This window comes from Rhipicephalus sanguineus, chromosome 10, assembly GCF_013339695.2.
Source record: "Rhipicephalus sanguineus isolate Rsan-2018 chromosome 10, BIME_Rsan_1.4, whole genome shotgun sequence".
In the NCBI taxonomy this organism is placed as follows: Eukaryota; Metazoa; Arthropoda; class Arachnida; order Ixodida; family Ixodidae; genus Rhipicephalus; species Rhipicephalus sanguineus.
Window position 1 is genome coordinate 146,727,240 of NC_051185.1, and position 15,667 is coordinate 146,742,906.

General features: G+C 44.5%; 1 protein-coding gene across 1 annotated transcript; it reads left to right on the forward strand.

Annotated features, from left to right (window-relative positions):
• Positions 1-54: 54 nt before the first annotated feature.
• LOC119371864 (uncharacterized) lies at positions 55-10,276 on the forward strand. Its single transcript, XM_037642326.2, has 4 exons — positions 55-198; positions 2,317-2,517; positions 7,492-7,614; positions 10,025-10,276. Exons 1-4 carry the CDS (start codon positions 73-75, stop codon positions 10,253-10,255), a joined length of 681 nt encoding a protein of 226 aa, XP_037498254.1. The 5' UTR covers positions 55-72; the 3' UTR covers positions 10,256-10,276.
• Positions 10,277-15,667: the final 5,391 nt, after the last annotated feature.

Sequence of the window (15,667 nt, forward strand, 5' to 3'; positions counted from 1 at the left end):
CTAACAGGGACTTCAGCTCTTCACGCTGTTTTACTTTTTTTTGTTTCATTTAGGACCGTCCTTACGCCGGACATGTTCATTTCGAAGGCCCATATCTATGACGGTGATAGCAATTACGATGACTGCAAGATCTTGCCGCCAAATCTTCTGAAGCAACCCCCGCACGTGAAGAATAACAACGTTTATTTCTATAACTTGGTGAGATAGCTTTACTAAGCAAATTTCCGCCGTATGGTCAGAATAACAGCAGAATATGTTATTAATGACATCTGTGTATTATTATCAATTTAAAGGCCATCTACAGGTAAACAGCAAGTTGCGCTAGAACGAAAGGTGGACGCTTGAGAATGTCTGAAACGTCAATAATATGCACAGCGGCGCATTGGTAATAGAGAAATTACACTATATGTAGCACACGTGGGACATTCTAGAACAAGAGCCCGATGACGTAGAACGTCCGCAGTACAACTAAGCACTAGTACTGAAACTACCCATGATGAAAAGAATGTTGCAGTGCATTACAAGACGGAATAAAATGAAGCTTGCGCATCCCTGTTTGATTCATGGAAAAAGAACTTCGCGTTACCGCGGAAGGCAACGCGAGGGGTCCAAAAGTTCCGTTTTTGCCTTTCTCTGCTCCGCTGGCGCTGTTAATTGCGTCTCATTGGTAGCTTAATTATCACGCAAGAAACCGCAGCGCCCGCTGTCGAATAAGGCAAGAGATACGCCTCTTGCCAACTGTGCGCGGACCACTAAAACGTGATTTTCTTTCTAACTAAGCATTTTTTTACACTAAACAAGCACAGTGAGGTTTAATGCTATTTCAACAATCCCCTTCGACCTACTATTTGCCCTTAGTGTCTCTTTAAGTGTCTCATATTAGCTACTTGGCTCTTGGAGTAGGAACAGGGACTCAATCGACAATTAACGCTTGTACTCTTGTGTTCGTTCATACATTTTATAGTGTACGTCTCGATCATGGCTAAAGTTCTCTTGGCCTCTTCAGTCACTCGCGGTGCACACAGTGCAAATGAAATAGCCTTCGATGGCTGTTTTCGTTACTTAAAATGAGCTGTCTTTGGGTGGAGGGGAAGGAGTGATTCGGAACCATCTAGCTGCGATTCTTACAGGCAACCTATAGTAACAAAGGAACAAAGGAAGTTCGTATAGATTACTCAGAAATTAAGCTTTCTAAGTGATGTAAAATTCATTTTTGTATGGGATTCAGAAATGGCCCCAACGCTTTTTCATGCCCTCGGCTAACAGCGCAAAACGACCAGACGGAAGAATGACGACACAATTGGTGCTGTCGCTCTAACATCGGAGCCAAACGGAATGCTAGTAGGTCGTAGCGCAAGAGCGAGTTAGTCGACAACCATACACGCATGGACAGTAAACATGAAAAATCCCTTTCACAAACCGTCTCATACATCACTGACTTCTGCAGTGCTGATTTGGATATTTAGTATTCGTGTGACTTGAGTTGTCCACCGATTTGCCATAGCACTGTGACCTCATTGGCCCCTCTTTAGATCAGATGGTATACGGTAACCGAACCGGAAGGGCATTGTCATGGGTTCGAATCTCAAACCACGACGAATTTTAATAAGCTTTCTTTGTAGCTTGGTGCTCCAAACGTCCGACTAGTTTTCCCCTTCGATCTGCTAAATGTAAATGTCCAGTCATTGATTGTGTCGTGTTCATATTGCTACGTTCCAGTGGCATCGGGAACAAGAAGACGAAGAGAAGGACGACATAAGATAGACTGGCGCGAGCTGTTCGTATCGGCAGCGCTGCTCGCCTGACCAGTTGCAAATACATCTATACATATTCAAGTCTATCTTTCCCCTAACAATGTGAACATACGTCCCGTAATACGTTTGCAGGAAGGCTCAATATCTGTGTACAACCTGAGAATCGGTGAAATCTACCCTACTGGCTAGGTTGTCGAGTCCATTGGTAACTGGACGGAGCGGAGGCTGTAGGGGAAGCCCGAAATCAATGCTTGAATCAATGCCGAAATCAATAGATGTTTGAGCAGTAGAAGCACTCTCTTATAAACTCAATTTCTGTAGCAACAACCACCGACTTTTCCGCAGGAGAACATAGACCATTAAGTATATTATAGATGTGGGCTAGTTGGTACGGCATTTGTTAAGAACTTAGAGCGCCGGAAAGACGACAGACGAAAAGAGCATCGAAAATAGCTATCGTAGTGCGTCGCATGCACTTAATGTGTCGTCTTTTCGTGTATACATACCGCATTGTCACGTGACCAAGAAATCAACTCAACTCCGTGCACTACGCCGTTCGCAGTACTCTGCGCTGAAGCACATCAGTGACCTGGACAAGTTGCGAAATGAGGGCATCAAAACGGCGGCTCTTACGGTGTCCGTGGGGCTGTACGGCCGCTGGTACCTGGTCGACACCGACTCACAGGGGAACGTGCGAAACTACACACCTGGTGACACCTGCTTTCAGGACAAGATCGAACAGCAAATGGCTGGCATCGCGACAGTACGTCTTCCACTTAGCCTTTCAGCAACAACCAAGATGGTGTATCATCTTGCTCCGCACTGCCCCACTTCATGCAACGCAAAAGAATGTTGCCCAATCCATCACAACATTTAACAGTTGTGTTATCACTCACATTAGGAAAATCATAGGATTTCGTATGCAGTCGCCTAAGACATCTCGAATGCGAAAGCATGTCTTTTCCTCAGTCGATGTACTAATACACCCCCACCCCCCGAAACGTTCTTGCGCCTAAGGTGGTTTTCAGCTGCCTCTAGGATCGTGGGCCGAGTAGAAGCTTTCCGCAGCTTACCTGGTTTTTCACTGCCTCCGGCACCGGCCCACCTTTGACGAAGCGACGACAACATATGATGACGTCCTTATGTGACGTCACGTTAAGTGATGTCATAGTGACATCCTGACGTAACAAATTTTGGCTATCTGTGACGTCGTGATGACGTCATATGGTGACGTCATTGCATGACGATATCTTTTCATTACTCATGTTGACGCCACCGCCGACTGTCAATTTTGCAGTTTGATAAGGCATCTAAGATTTTTCTTTTAATACCAAAATGCTACCTTCGACGTTATGCAAGGGCATAATGAGCAATATAATGCACTGATAATAGTGGGGGAAAAACCCGTGCTGACCGTTTCTTTCTGCGTTTTGACTAGTGCTGCTACACTCAATCAATCGAATCAAGCATTCAGTGAGTGCACTCATCTTTAATTGAATCGAAGAACAGAACGTTGTAAGAGCTCGTAGCGCCAGGTGGTAACGTTGTTGTGTGGCAGTTATTTGTAGTTTCGATGCTGAATTTAAAATAATTGCGCAGGATAGCAGCAAATACTTACTTCGTTACCGTTTTTATTAGCATGTCTTGCTTACACGATGCTCTGATTTCTCCAAGATCAATATAAAGTGCAATACCTGCATATAAATGTGGCTTAATATGCGAAGAAGTTACACGCTGTCGCACAAGACAGTTCATATTGCCCCTTTGATCTCTCCTTTGTCCTCGTTTTAGGGCTCCTTTAGGAAAGTCCTCAACAAAAATTGGTGTCAAACAAGGAAACGGGCCCTCAAAAATTCCCCTAGGAGAGGCAGTTATATAGCCCGAGATATTAATGACACAACAAAAACGCTCTCTGCAAAACAGAGCGTATGAAAGTACGATGATGCACATTCAATAAAAAAACCCACAGGGTCCCTCATGCATTCTAAGACGACTCCAATGCGAAAGACATCTGCTTTTTCCTCTCAACCGATGTATTGGTGCTGCGCTTCCACCATTCGGAAGCTTTCTGCAGCAAAGGTGGTTTCACACTGCCTCCAAGATCGGACGTACCTCAGCTGGTTTTGCATTGCCTCCGTGATCTGACTACTTTCGACCAAGTTATGATGCGATGTAATGAGTCATCAGGTTACGTTACGCAGCGGGACGTCACTGTGACGTCCCAATTCGACGTCACAAATTTAGGCGATCTGTGACGCCATCGTGCCGTCATATGGTCACGTCATCACGTGAGGATGATTTTTTGCATCCCTCCTCCACGACGCCGCGGGACGCGAGACGCCGCCGACGCGGGACGCCAACGGTCAAATTTCGTGTTTCATGAGGCATCTAAGGCTTTTGCCTTAATAAGATAAAGTAAACGGTAGCGCTAAAGTGTACACACCTAAGATTGAAGTGTCAGTCTTTCGTCCAATCCTATCAAGCATTTCAGAAAGACGTAGGACAAATAAAATAATGCATGTAAAGAAAGTCTCACCACAAGAACGAAGTAACTAATGCGATAGCAATCGATTAGAGTGACCCACGAAGAACGGCAAGCAGCTCAATACTTGCAGCGTGCCGCTGAAGCGCAAAGGACTCAGGAGAATAACACACACAGGGCGAGCGCGAACTAACGATGGTCACCATAGGTCGGCAAAAAATGTCGAGCTCACTCAGACTCACTCATGAAATATATTTTGTCCTTAGAGCTCACTGGGACTCAGATTCAAAAAATTTTCCTCTACCGCACTCACTCGAACTCAGAATCACTAAACTTTTTCTCAGCCGGACTCACTCGGACTCAAACTCACCAAAATATTACTCACTCTGACTCACTCAGACTTAGACTCACGGCTCTATCTGAGTCTGAGTGAGTCTAAGTGAGTCGACCCATGAGTCCGTTAGCGTATAATTGGCTTTTTCGACCGTGGTGTCAGTGCTCCTTAACAGCAATGCCTCGCATAATTGCTGCTCCACATGGCGCCTTTTCATCTCGTACCTTCAGATATAAGTTATCAGCGGACGCATTCCAGTAAGGACATTTTTATTGAAAGAGATGACTGACATGAGATATCTTTATCAAAAACATCCTTCAAAAGAGTCTGCGGGAGAGAAGTCAACCTGCCCCCCTTCCTCTTTTTACGTAAATCACGCCTCTGATTTATAAATATTGAGCTGGCGTATGAACGCTAGTGCTTTGAAGTATGTGTGACCCGGTGGGAGTATAAACGTGAGCCGAACTAAGGCTGATAGTAATGCAGAAGTTGTGTAGATAGAACCATAGGTCGGCAAAAAAGTGTGGAGAGCACTCAGACTCACTTAAGAGATATATTTTGCGCTTAGTGCTCACTCCGACTCAGACTCACTAAACTTTTTCTCATCCGGACTCCCTCTGAGTCAAGCTCACCAAAATATTACTCACCCGGACTCACTCACTCAAACTCAGACTCACGGCTCGATCTGAGTCTGAGTGCGTATGAGAGAATCGACTCATGAGTTAGTTTGCCGACCTGTGATGGTCAGGGCCCGGCCCGTAGCCAGGAATATTTTTCGAGGGGGGGGGGCACTTGCTGAAAACCATGACTATTTAAGAAAAACGCCTATTTTCATGATTTATTTTCGATAAAACACCTTGTGTAATCAAAATACCGGGGAGGGGGGGCTGCCCCCCCCCCTGGCTACGGGCCTGGTCAGAGCTCGACACTTCCAGCGCGCTGCCAAACACAAGAAAGGACGTTCGAAAAGAATGCACAGGTATACACAGGACGAGCGTGAACTAAACAGCATATCCACGGAGTGAATGATGATGAGTGGGCGAAGCTGCGGAGGTTCATCGGTAAACCGTGAATCTTCCGTGAATTCTGCCCAGTACATCATCACCGACGTGAGATCGGGCGCGTTTATACTAAAGGTTCGATGAGTTATGACGACTTGCAGCTCACTTTAATTTTACATGTACGCTGTGAATTTTCATTGTTTAGAAAACCATTGCTTTAGAAAACACCTTGCGTCTTTCGTTAAGCAGCTGGCGTCTTTTTCGTTTTGCTTTAGAAACATCTGGCGTTCTTTCGTTTTGTTTTTACAAAACATCTGGCGTCTTTCGTTGGTTTATTTCATCAATCAACGGCGTTTTGAACAAAATTTTTGTTGTTTAATCACGCACAGGAGAAATCTCACCAGGCACTGCCTTGGAGGTAAACAATGGCTGCTAATGGGAATGAGAGACAGAAGAAGTCGGCTTTTAGCTAACACTTACACTTCTACAGAGACAGAAGAATTCGGCTTTTAGTTAACGCGCACGCTGCGAATTTTTTATTGTTCAACAACGCACAGGAGAAATCTCCCACCGGCACCACCTTGGAGGTCAAAGGGTAAGACTTGTTACTCACTACTACGAGCACGACGAGGGACGAACGGGTGCCGCCTTAAGGAGCTTCGCCCCTAAAACTGTCACAGTTTTTACACCTTTGTGCTTGAGAAGCGCGCTACAACCCGGCGTTCCTAGATACTTTTTCTTCTTGAAAACGGCGTCGTGTGGAGTTACCCCTCCGTGTCTCCTGACGCGCGGTGGCGTACGACGCATTGTTTAGCCAGCGTTGCACATCGCGAGTGCAGGAAGGGGCCACGTTTTGGTGCGCGTCTCAAGGCCAGTTTTCAAACTAAAGCAAAATATAGGAGCGTTGCTTTAAAGCGCACACTTCTGGCAATCTCGCGGGTGATACGGCACACGCTGAAGCACCGCCAAGCTCTGCGTACCGCCAGCAGTAAATGTGTATATATGGTGCCTTCCATAGGAGAGAAAGAACGCCGCCATGCTCGGCTGCCTGCGGGAGTACAAAGGCTGACGTCACAGCCTCAACAGTTCATTTTTGGGGGGACGCATATTTAGCGTCGCCCAGAGGAGATTGTGGCACTGCCCAAGGAGCCGTCTGGGAACAGGTCTATAAATGGCTCACCGTTAGCATTGAAAACAACGAATGGTGCGTGGCCCATGGTTCTCTAACGCGCCGTGCTGCGGAGAGAGGGGTCGCAGGTTCGAATCCCGGTGGCGCGATTCGTATTTTTTTCTTTGTAGCTTATATATATATCCGGGACATGACAGCGACGGCAAAAACCCGGCGAGAGTGTCCATATCATTGCTACCGCAATTATATATTTCTCAAGATATGGCGCCGTAATTTCGTTGTTTTGTAGTGTTCGAGATTTGTTACAATATACATTGTTTTGCAATTTGCAGAGTGTTATCTGCCTTGGTGCTTTTGTGCAACAGTCCTCATCCAGTTAGGCATAATGGTTGTATAGAAAGCAATTTCTGCGTTTTCGTGAATATTTCGATGTTAAGCCTACTCTAATGTACATCTCATGATGGCCTGCGCAAAGTACACACAGGGCTAGAAGAATGCACACGACACGAGCGCTATCAAACTGAAAGTTTAACAAAAAAGCATGGAATATTTAAGCAAAGATATGTTGGAACTTGTTTTCGTTGCTGTTCACTGACTTCCTTTCCGTTTATATATCTTACGCTTTTCCATTAAACTTTCAGCTGTTAGGCAGCGCTTGTGTCGTGTACATCCTTCTGGTACTGCGCCTTGTTCGCGCCGGCCATCATGAGTATCTTCCATCTCACCCAATATGCTACCTTAATACTATATTGTTTTCGCTCACAGACGCACGCTTCTGACATTCTCCGCAGGTGTGCAAGAATCCGAAGTACGACAGCATTCGCGAAAGCGAAGAGATGAGCTGCAGTTACGTCGTGGACAAGAACGCAGCGATGACCTTTGTCTACGACACACCCGCTACGCTAAGATACAAGGTACGCAGAGTCGTTGCCGCCCAGTGATTCAATTGTTTGTACATTCACTATTTTCAAAAAAACATTTCTTTGAAATTTAAAGCACTAAGGACTGTTTACAACGAGGGATAGTGATGTGAACTTGTTTACGCTGATTTATCATTACTACTTCTAAGGCAACCAGGACGAAGACTGCATTAAGCGCAAAAATACTGGACCACGCGTTGACTATGACTTGATGTATTTTTTTATTATTGCGTATTAGAAATTTATACAGATTATGAGCCACTTCTCGGACACGCTCTCAATACTGACATACCTTCATGCCAACGCACAACGCCAGCAAAGTAGGACTCCTTCTAGCCCAAGTATCAGACATTAATGGGAGAAGCTCTGTTGTCCGGCACAGCCACTTAAAGGGACACTAAAGAGCAAGACGATTTTTCTCGCATTAGTAAAGTAGTCTTCCACGATACCAAAAACACCACGCTTGCTGCGAGAAGACGCTTAATAAGCGAGAAAACGCGAAAAAAGAAAATACAGGTGGCGACGCCACCTTGGAATTCCCGCACCATTTGCCGTGACGTCACATATTTTTGACGGCGCCTCTTGGGCCTACGTAGTTCCTAATCGGTTAAATCGAAGTACGTTGTCCTCTGAGGGGGCCAGAGACTTGACATAACGAGTTTGTGGAAATTTAGTCGAGCCAGTGGCGCCAAAATACGTTAAATGCTCTTTGAAACCTTTGACGTCCCGAATTACAAAGTTCAGCGCGAAATTTAAAAATGAAACTTTGAACTTGGTTTTCACCTCTAATAATAAACCTATGGTGGTGAAATAAACTACACAAGAGTTCTCTGAGCACACTTTATCAATCTAAACCAATTCATTGTTTCTCTTTAGTGTCCCTTTAAGTGCTTCACATTTTTCTTCTTTCTTTACATATTACACCTTCCCTACTTCATATTTATCGCGTCTTTCGTAAGAAAACATAATTTCCGTTCCTTCTAACTGCACTTGTCACGTATAGCTTCTGCAGTAAGCGCTCAGATGTGAGTAGTTGTCCAGTTTAATATATAAATGTTATCCAAGGCGTATGATTAGGCACCCTCTCTTCTGCACATTGCATGTCCAGAGCTCGTTGTCTTCAGGTTTAGTGTCTACTGTGCACTTCGTCTTCTTTCGCAGTAGTTATAAGGTTCAGAGTGAGCGCTGTTTAGTTCGTCAATGTGAACCATGTCCATGTCTATCGTTCATTACGTACAGCGTCAGTAACATAACGAACGCGAGGACATGAGCAAAAAGCTGCTATATTGCCCCTACTTTTGACAGCCAAAAAAACATACATTGCATAACAATTTTTTTTTAGTTCTCGTATGTAGCGTTTTCACATAACTAAAGAAAAAAAAAACAGAGTAATAGTATATAAAGGTGAAGAAATTCATAGAAATTCTTATATGGCAATTATGACACCTACGCTTAGTTTTAGCAAACGGCGTTGCCTCATTTAAAGGTGTGAAACAATGTATGAAGTTTGCACAAAATATGCTTCTCTCTTTGCACAACAATCGTTATCATGTTCACGCTGTGGGACAAAAGCCTTTCGCAGAGATGCTAAACTGACCTCGTATTCTTCCAGAAAAGCGGCCCTTATTCCTTGCGAATTTTAAGTTTTATCACACCCATTAATTTTCTTCCGGTCCACGTCTGCGTTTTACTTCACCACCGCTTTTCCACCCAGGGAATTTAAGAGCATGCTGCACTCAATTATAAAAAAGAAATTACGCGCAGCTGATTGTCTCTCTCTAATTGGCACCGATTTTTTCTGTCCCTTAGCGAAACTATCTTGAACAATTACGAAATGAGTGCCCACTTTACAGCCAACAATTTTCGATAGCATATCTCTTTATTAAACTTGAACCTCGATTGTGTGTTCGTTGAGCTATAAAACTCGTCGCCGGAATTTCTCTCCGAGTTACATGTCGGGTTCTTCTGTTTTCGAGAGCCGGGAACCAGTTGATAACTTTCTGTTCTTGCGTTTCGAATAAGCGTGTTTTTCCTCGAATCCTACCCCGGTGTGCATTGTCGTAATGCTGAGTGTTAAAAAAAATGTTATATTCCCCGATAAGAGCACTCAGATTAGAAACTATGACCGCAATAACGCACACTAAGTACATCTGTTTTTTTTCTATGTTGAGTTTTGTCACGCTCTCTTAAACATTACTGTATTCATAAGCATTTTATGCATCAGGCTTGAAACTTCTTTGCATTCTGGCTGATAGTTTAGAAAATTTTGACTTATGGGTGCATTTCCACTCAAAATGACTATTCCAGACATTTTACTTCTGAGTGAGTTTCATTATAGTTACACATCCCGCATTTATTGCGGCATGACAAGCATGAGATTACTCATTTTCATTGATTTTCAAAGCTTTGCCTAACGAAGAGGAACGTAACTGGACTACAGTACGGGATCACGGCGGCGCGGCTCGAGTATTCGGATGCATTCGACCACTGCGGTTTGGGCACGTTTCCAATGCTGACCGCAGTTAAAAACACGCTTACGTTCTTCAAGGAGAAGTACAATTCCCCTGACGCCTACGACGAGTGTCTTTCAACCAAGAGTTCTGCCGAAGAAGACCAAGTGACAGATATGCTATGAATCGGTGACGTATTTTATATTAAAAAATAGTATTTTTCAGTCTTCAATGTCAGTGTTTCCGATGTATTACTCGCAAATTCACGCTTAGAATTATTATATCAGCAGCCTATTCTACCTGCCGCATATGCGCTCTAATGGAACTTTAGTCTGAAAAATGAGAGATGCCTTGCATTAGCTCTTTTTTATGATATGAATAATATGTGGCGTTGCCGCCGATATGTTTTGTTTTCTGCTTCGGTTTTGACCCTAAAATATAGCTTCAACAAACTCTTCCCCGCCTTTGGCTTCTTGAACCTGACACATTTATTCACAAGGTAAGGGCATCTGACCACGTTGGATTTTAGTTTCACGAATGCATGTTTCAAAGCGCACGAAATGAGAACCTATGTGTCAATGACTTAGCCATTGTAAACTTAGACATCAACAAATGAAGAGTTGAGCGCAAACTTCGCTTCTGCATAGAGCTCCTTTTCGGGCTGCTGCGTGGTCACTCTTACGCTAGCATGTAGCGAAAGTTGCCGTGCCTTTCCTTCTGCTGTCACTCAAGTCATTCTCGACAAATGGCACGTGGTTCAACGCATCACTACTGCATATCAACACCATATTAATGGAAGGACTAAGCGCGCGCATTTGGTTGAGTTTGCTGCACTATTTAACAAAATCATATGGGCTATTGTGGCTTTCAAATTGCGCTACGTCTATGCGGACACTATGACAATTTGGTAGTTCTTCCTTATCTCTTGCGAGGTGTACCAAATTTTTTATATCCGTTTAACGATATAGAGGACACAACAATTTTCCGAACTGTTAAAACAGCTTGAGCGGAGGAAGGCTGCCGAAAAATGGAGGCACGAACAGTGGAAGACCACTAGTGGGTCATTCCATGCCAACTCAACCATTTATTTTCCAACCATCTTAAATATGGCTGACAAAATTTCAACATTTTTCTTGAAGCTGTAAAGTCGTTCCCCTCGTGTGTTTCTGTTCCCAAAAATATTCCCGCCTATTTGTGAGAGTTTGTCGCTTTGCGCCGATTGAGCTAGAGGGCATCATACAATTTTTTTTCAAGGGGGGTTTATGTAATATAATCGATAAAATAACGCTTGCGCAAGCTAATGAAGTAGTGTAACTATGAAAATAATGACGTCTTTATGTATAACAATTCTTCGAGGGCTTCTGGCACTAGCAAAATAAATAAAGTTGCAAAATTTGATAATTTTTTTCCAGCAGCATTGCAAATTTAGAGGGCACATAAATATGTAATGTAGGCCTGTTCAATATGCTAATAAATAAAAACAATTTAGGCGCTGAAGGTATAACAGGTCGTGTGAACAAAAATTGCGAATTTCGCTTTTTTTTTCAGAAAAGCTCTGTACTCAACGACAAAAAAGTCGCCTTGGTGTTCGGACTAAAAATATGCATGATACCTCATTGCAAAACTCTGCGTATTAGCTGAACGTATACGAAGTTACAAGAGGGTATTATTTTTCAAACTCGAGAAATATGTTTTTCCATTTTTATTTGCGCCAGCTTTCTCGTCGTCGCATCTCAAACGGCATGAAGCACACGCAATGGCCATCTTCTGCCCAAGCCCGCTGACCTGGGATGCAGACGGCAAACTTGGCACCGTCTTCAAAGCAATCGAAAAGAAAATAGGGTATCATCTGCGTTTTATTGCCAACAGAGGTACGCTGCAAGCAATGTGGCCAAAGTGTGATGACTTCCAGATGAGCCATCCAGCCATTAGAGATATAAAATTATAATATGGTACTTTCCTTTTGACAGGATATGGCGCGCACACAAACACGGACACTAGAAGAAAGACTCAAACATCTTCTACTGCCCGTGTCTGTGCGCGTGCCATATCCTGTGTAAATGAACAATTACCAACAAGCCCAATTAGCTATGGTACTTTCCTCAGCGAGTTCTGCCAAGTCGAAAGGTGCGTTTTATACACTTAATAAATAAAAAAAACATGGTTGATTCCTCTGTCATAGGAATCCGTATAACACGAAAGTAAAACGTGTCGTTACAGAAGTAGTTGAATGCTTACGGTACATTGGTATAAGAGAGCTTGCACAATGCCTATTGGTCTTTGGCAGCTATAGAACCGTTTAACGGGGATGCACCCACGTTGACTATTGGTGGTACACTCTAAGAAAAAAGAGTCCTTTGGCTCTTTTTGAAGAGTTCTGGCTTGCCACGTATATGACTCTCTTTAAGGAGTCACGTCAACTCTCTTTGGGCGTCATTATACTCTCTTCTGAGAGTTGTGTGTCCCACAAGGGAGGTAACATGCCTCTTTAAAGAAAGCCATATACGTGGCAAGTCAGGACTACCCGAAAGGACTCACATACTCTTTTTTTTCTTAGATTGTACATCTTTATCTCGACGACTAACAACCATGATCAATGATTAAACAAACCCTTGTGGTATCTTTAGCAGTTAACGGTGAGAGCGTAAGCAGAAAAGGCAGTGTGGCAGCGAGAAGAGCGCAGCTCATTGGATGCAGAACTTGGGCTAAGGTCGCCATCCCGCCGCATGTTAAAGAGTTATTGAACACCACGGCCGGACTACAGGGGAACGCAACACGCGTCCGGTCTACCCTGTAGCCTCGCCGCAATTTTTCTCAGGGCAAGCGTAAGCGGTGAACGCGGTGTTACAGCCAGGCGAGGCAGGCGCGCGTCGCAGAGCTATTTTTGGTATGAATGGATGCTATGAGCGAGGCCGATGCTTGGGTTAAGGTCACCACCTCACGGTGTTTTAAGGCGTTGACAAAAGTGAACTTATCCTATTGGAAACGCGCCGAATGGGACAGACGGTTGGCTTCGATCAACGACGCATTGCAGGAAAAAATCGCCGAGGCTACGGTCATGGTGCATTACTTTACCGTTCCCAGAGGACGCCACCACCTCGCCGACCAAGAGCACTGAGAAAGTAAGGTGCGAGCTATAAAGACGCGTTTGGAAAGCCTCCACAACGTGTGACCGTGGCGCAGTGGCTAGCGTGTCCGGCATCTGTTGTCGCGGACCGAGAGGTCGTGCGTTCGACTCCCCTTGACGAAACGCTTTTCTTCCTTTGCCATGTCATCGTGCGTATTTTTTCTACGTCAATTCCGTGACGGAAATACGTCACTGAAGTCTTGGTGGACATAGGCATAAAGCACTTTCGTGTTTGAAAAATATTATCATATGCAGTAAATAATTCAGACAGAGCGTTCGTAGCATTCACGCAGTTCGTTGATAATAACTGTCGTATTACAATTGCCCATCTTTTTTTGTCCTGCTTCCAGGCGAGCACCCTGCTCCCTCAGACCCAAAGACTGCCATAAAACTGCACAAGTGAAGAACACATATATATTACACACTAGTAGGAAAAAAAGAGTGTTACACACTAGTAGAAAAAAAGAGAGTTCCACACTCGCCATCATGGCTACTGGCGGCCTTGATCGACGCTCCCACGTTTAAATGTACATATATACTCTATAAAGTGGACGGGGGGATGGCCGCCGCAGAAGCTCAGTTGGTAGAGAATCGGACGCGTTATTCGAATGTCGCAGGTCCGGTCCCTGCCCGCTGCAAGTTATCTTTTCGTCCACTTTTCTTTCTTCACATTTACCTCACATTTACTACTAATAACATCCCCTATACTTTCCTTGGCATCATTGTCTGTTAGTGCTCATTATTATTGTGTATAACAAAGAAAAACGAGCCCTTAAAATTAACGCTTCTTTCCTTCATTCATAGCGAGGGTCCCGTTCTGGCAGACTTGATGCTTTCAGGTGGTATGCGAGGGATTATTGGTCAGCTGCCAGCTCGTAATAAGTCCACGTGCTACGTGACGCCAACAGGCAGAAAAAAATGTGTTCCACACTCGCCGTCATGGCTACTGGCGGCGCTGACTGACGCTCCCACGTTTAAATGTACATATATACCCTATAAAGTGGAAGGGGGGGGGGGGATGGCCGCCGCGGTAGCTCAGTTGGTGGAGCATCGGACACGTTATTCGAAGGTCGCAGGTTCGATCCCTGCCCGCGGCAGGTTATCTTTTCGTCCACTTTTCTTTCTTCACATTTACCTTACATTTACTATTGATAACATCCCCTATACTTTCCTTGGCATTATTGTCTGTTAGGGCTCATTAATATTGCGCATAACAAAGAAAAACGAGCCCTTAAAATTAACACTTCTTTCCTTCATACACTAGTAGCCTAGCCTTATGACACTTATTTATGTTGCTAGTAACATATTGCGATTGTATACTGTATATAGATGGTTTCGCCAGCGCTTACCGTTCTCTGGCAACATTGTGTGTTCACCTGAAATGCTCCCTAGAAAACTTCCTGTTTACCTTGTTTTAGCGCGGTTTTAGCCTGCGTTGCTGGTCGTGACTGCATGTGTTTCGATGTTTTCTGCGGATGAAATTATTCCGATGAATCGCTCGCAACTCGGGCACTGATGTGTAGTGCCAGGATGCAGTCTGCGATCAGCAACTAATTCGCTATCGCAAGTCAAAACGTTCTGTTCCGCGACAGATGAAGGCAGAAAAAGTGACTGGATTGCAGCGATCAGGCGACAAAAACTGAATTCCCACAAAGAGCCCGTAGATTTGTTCTGCCCATTTCATCAAATTTAAGGCAAGTAAAGTTCAATGCATACTCAGACAATGCTCAGACGTTAGTCGAAGGTCCCCATTTACAAGTAACACGTCGGACGCCATCGTCTGCCACCCATGACAGATAGCTGCACTGACGCCTGAAGTGGATAGCAAAATGTGAAAGCTGGCTAACACCGAAAATCCATCGTAAATGTGTTTCTTCTAGTTGGAGCCTCATCAGTAATGTGTACTGTTCGAAGCAACACTCGGGACACCAAAGCAGCCGTGCTCAACATGAATACACAGTGTACGTCGCGGTGCCCACGTTTTGTTGCCAATTGCAGTGGCGCCGTTGCATATGCCTTTTATGTGAGCGACGCCTGCGAGTGGGTTCTCATCGGTGCGAGCAAATGACTCATCAACTGTCGTGTTGCCGCCAATGGACCTCGTTGCACTCAAGGTTCACTTGAAAGCTTAATACATGAATACCGTGCTCGTGAGTAAACCACAGTAGTTCGCGTGACTCAGCCTCACCTGACGTGCCATCACATAATGAGTACGTTTTATAATTTCTCAGTCACACCGAACAGTTTGGATCACGATGGATTCCGATAGGCGCCGATCCCTATCAAGAGTGCCCGTTGTGGCACAAGCGCAATAATAACTTTATCGTGACCTTGTGTGTCTAGACAAACTACATTATGTCCGCGGCTGTGACAGGAGACAGGTTTCTAGCTCCAGTAGAAAAGCTGAATTGCAAAACTTCCCTATCCAGCGTATCAGGCAAATTCTACTCTCCAATGCAGTTTCTGCTTG

What these genes read in the sequence shown, in the direction of transcription:
- LOC119371864 (XM_037642326.2), top strand. Translation starts at nt 73, where the DNA reads ATGTTCATTTCGAAGGCCCATATCTATGACGGTGATAGCAATTACGAT. An exon ending in ACGTTTATTTCTATAACTTG is followed by an intron (nt 199 to 2,316) that starts GTGAGATAGCTT and finishes CGCCGTTCGCAG; the next exon opens with TACTCTGCGCTGAAGCACAT. An exon ending in AAATGGCTGGCATCGCGACA is followed by an intron (nt 2,518 to 7,491) that starts GTACGTCTTCCA and finishes CATTCTCCGCAG; the next exon opens with GTGTGCAAGAATCCGAAGTA.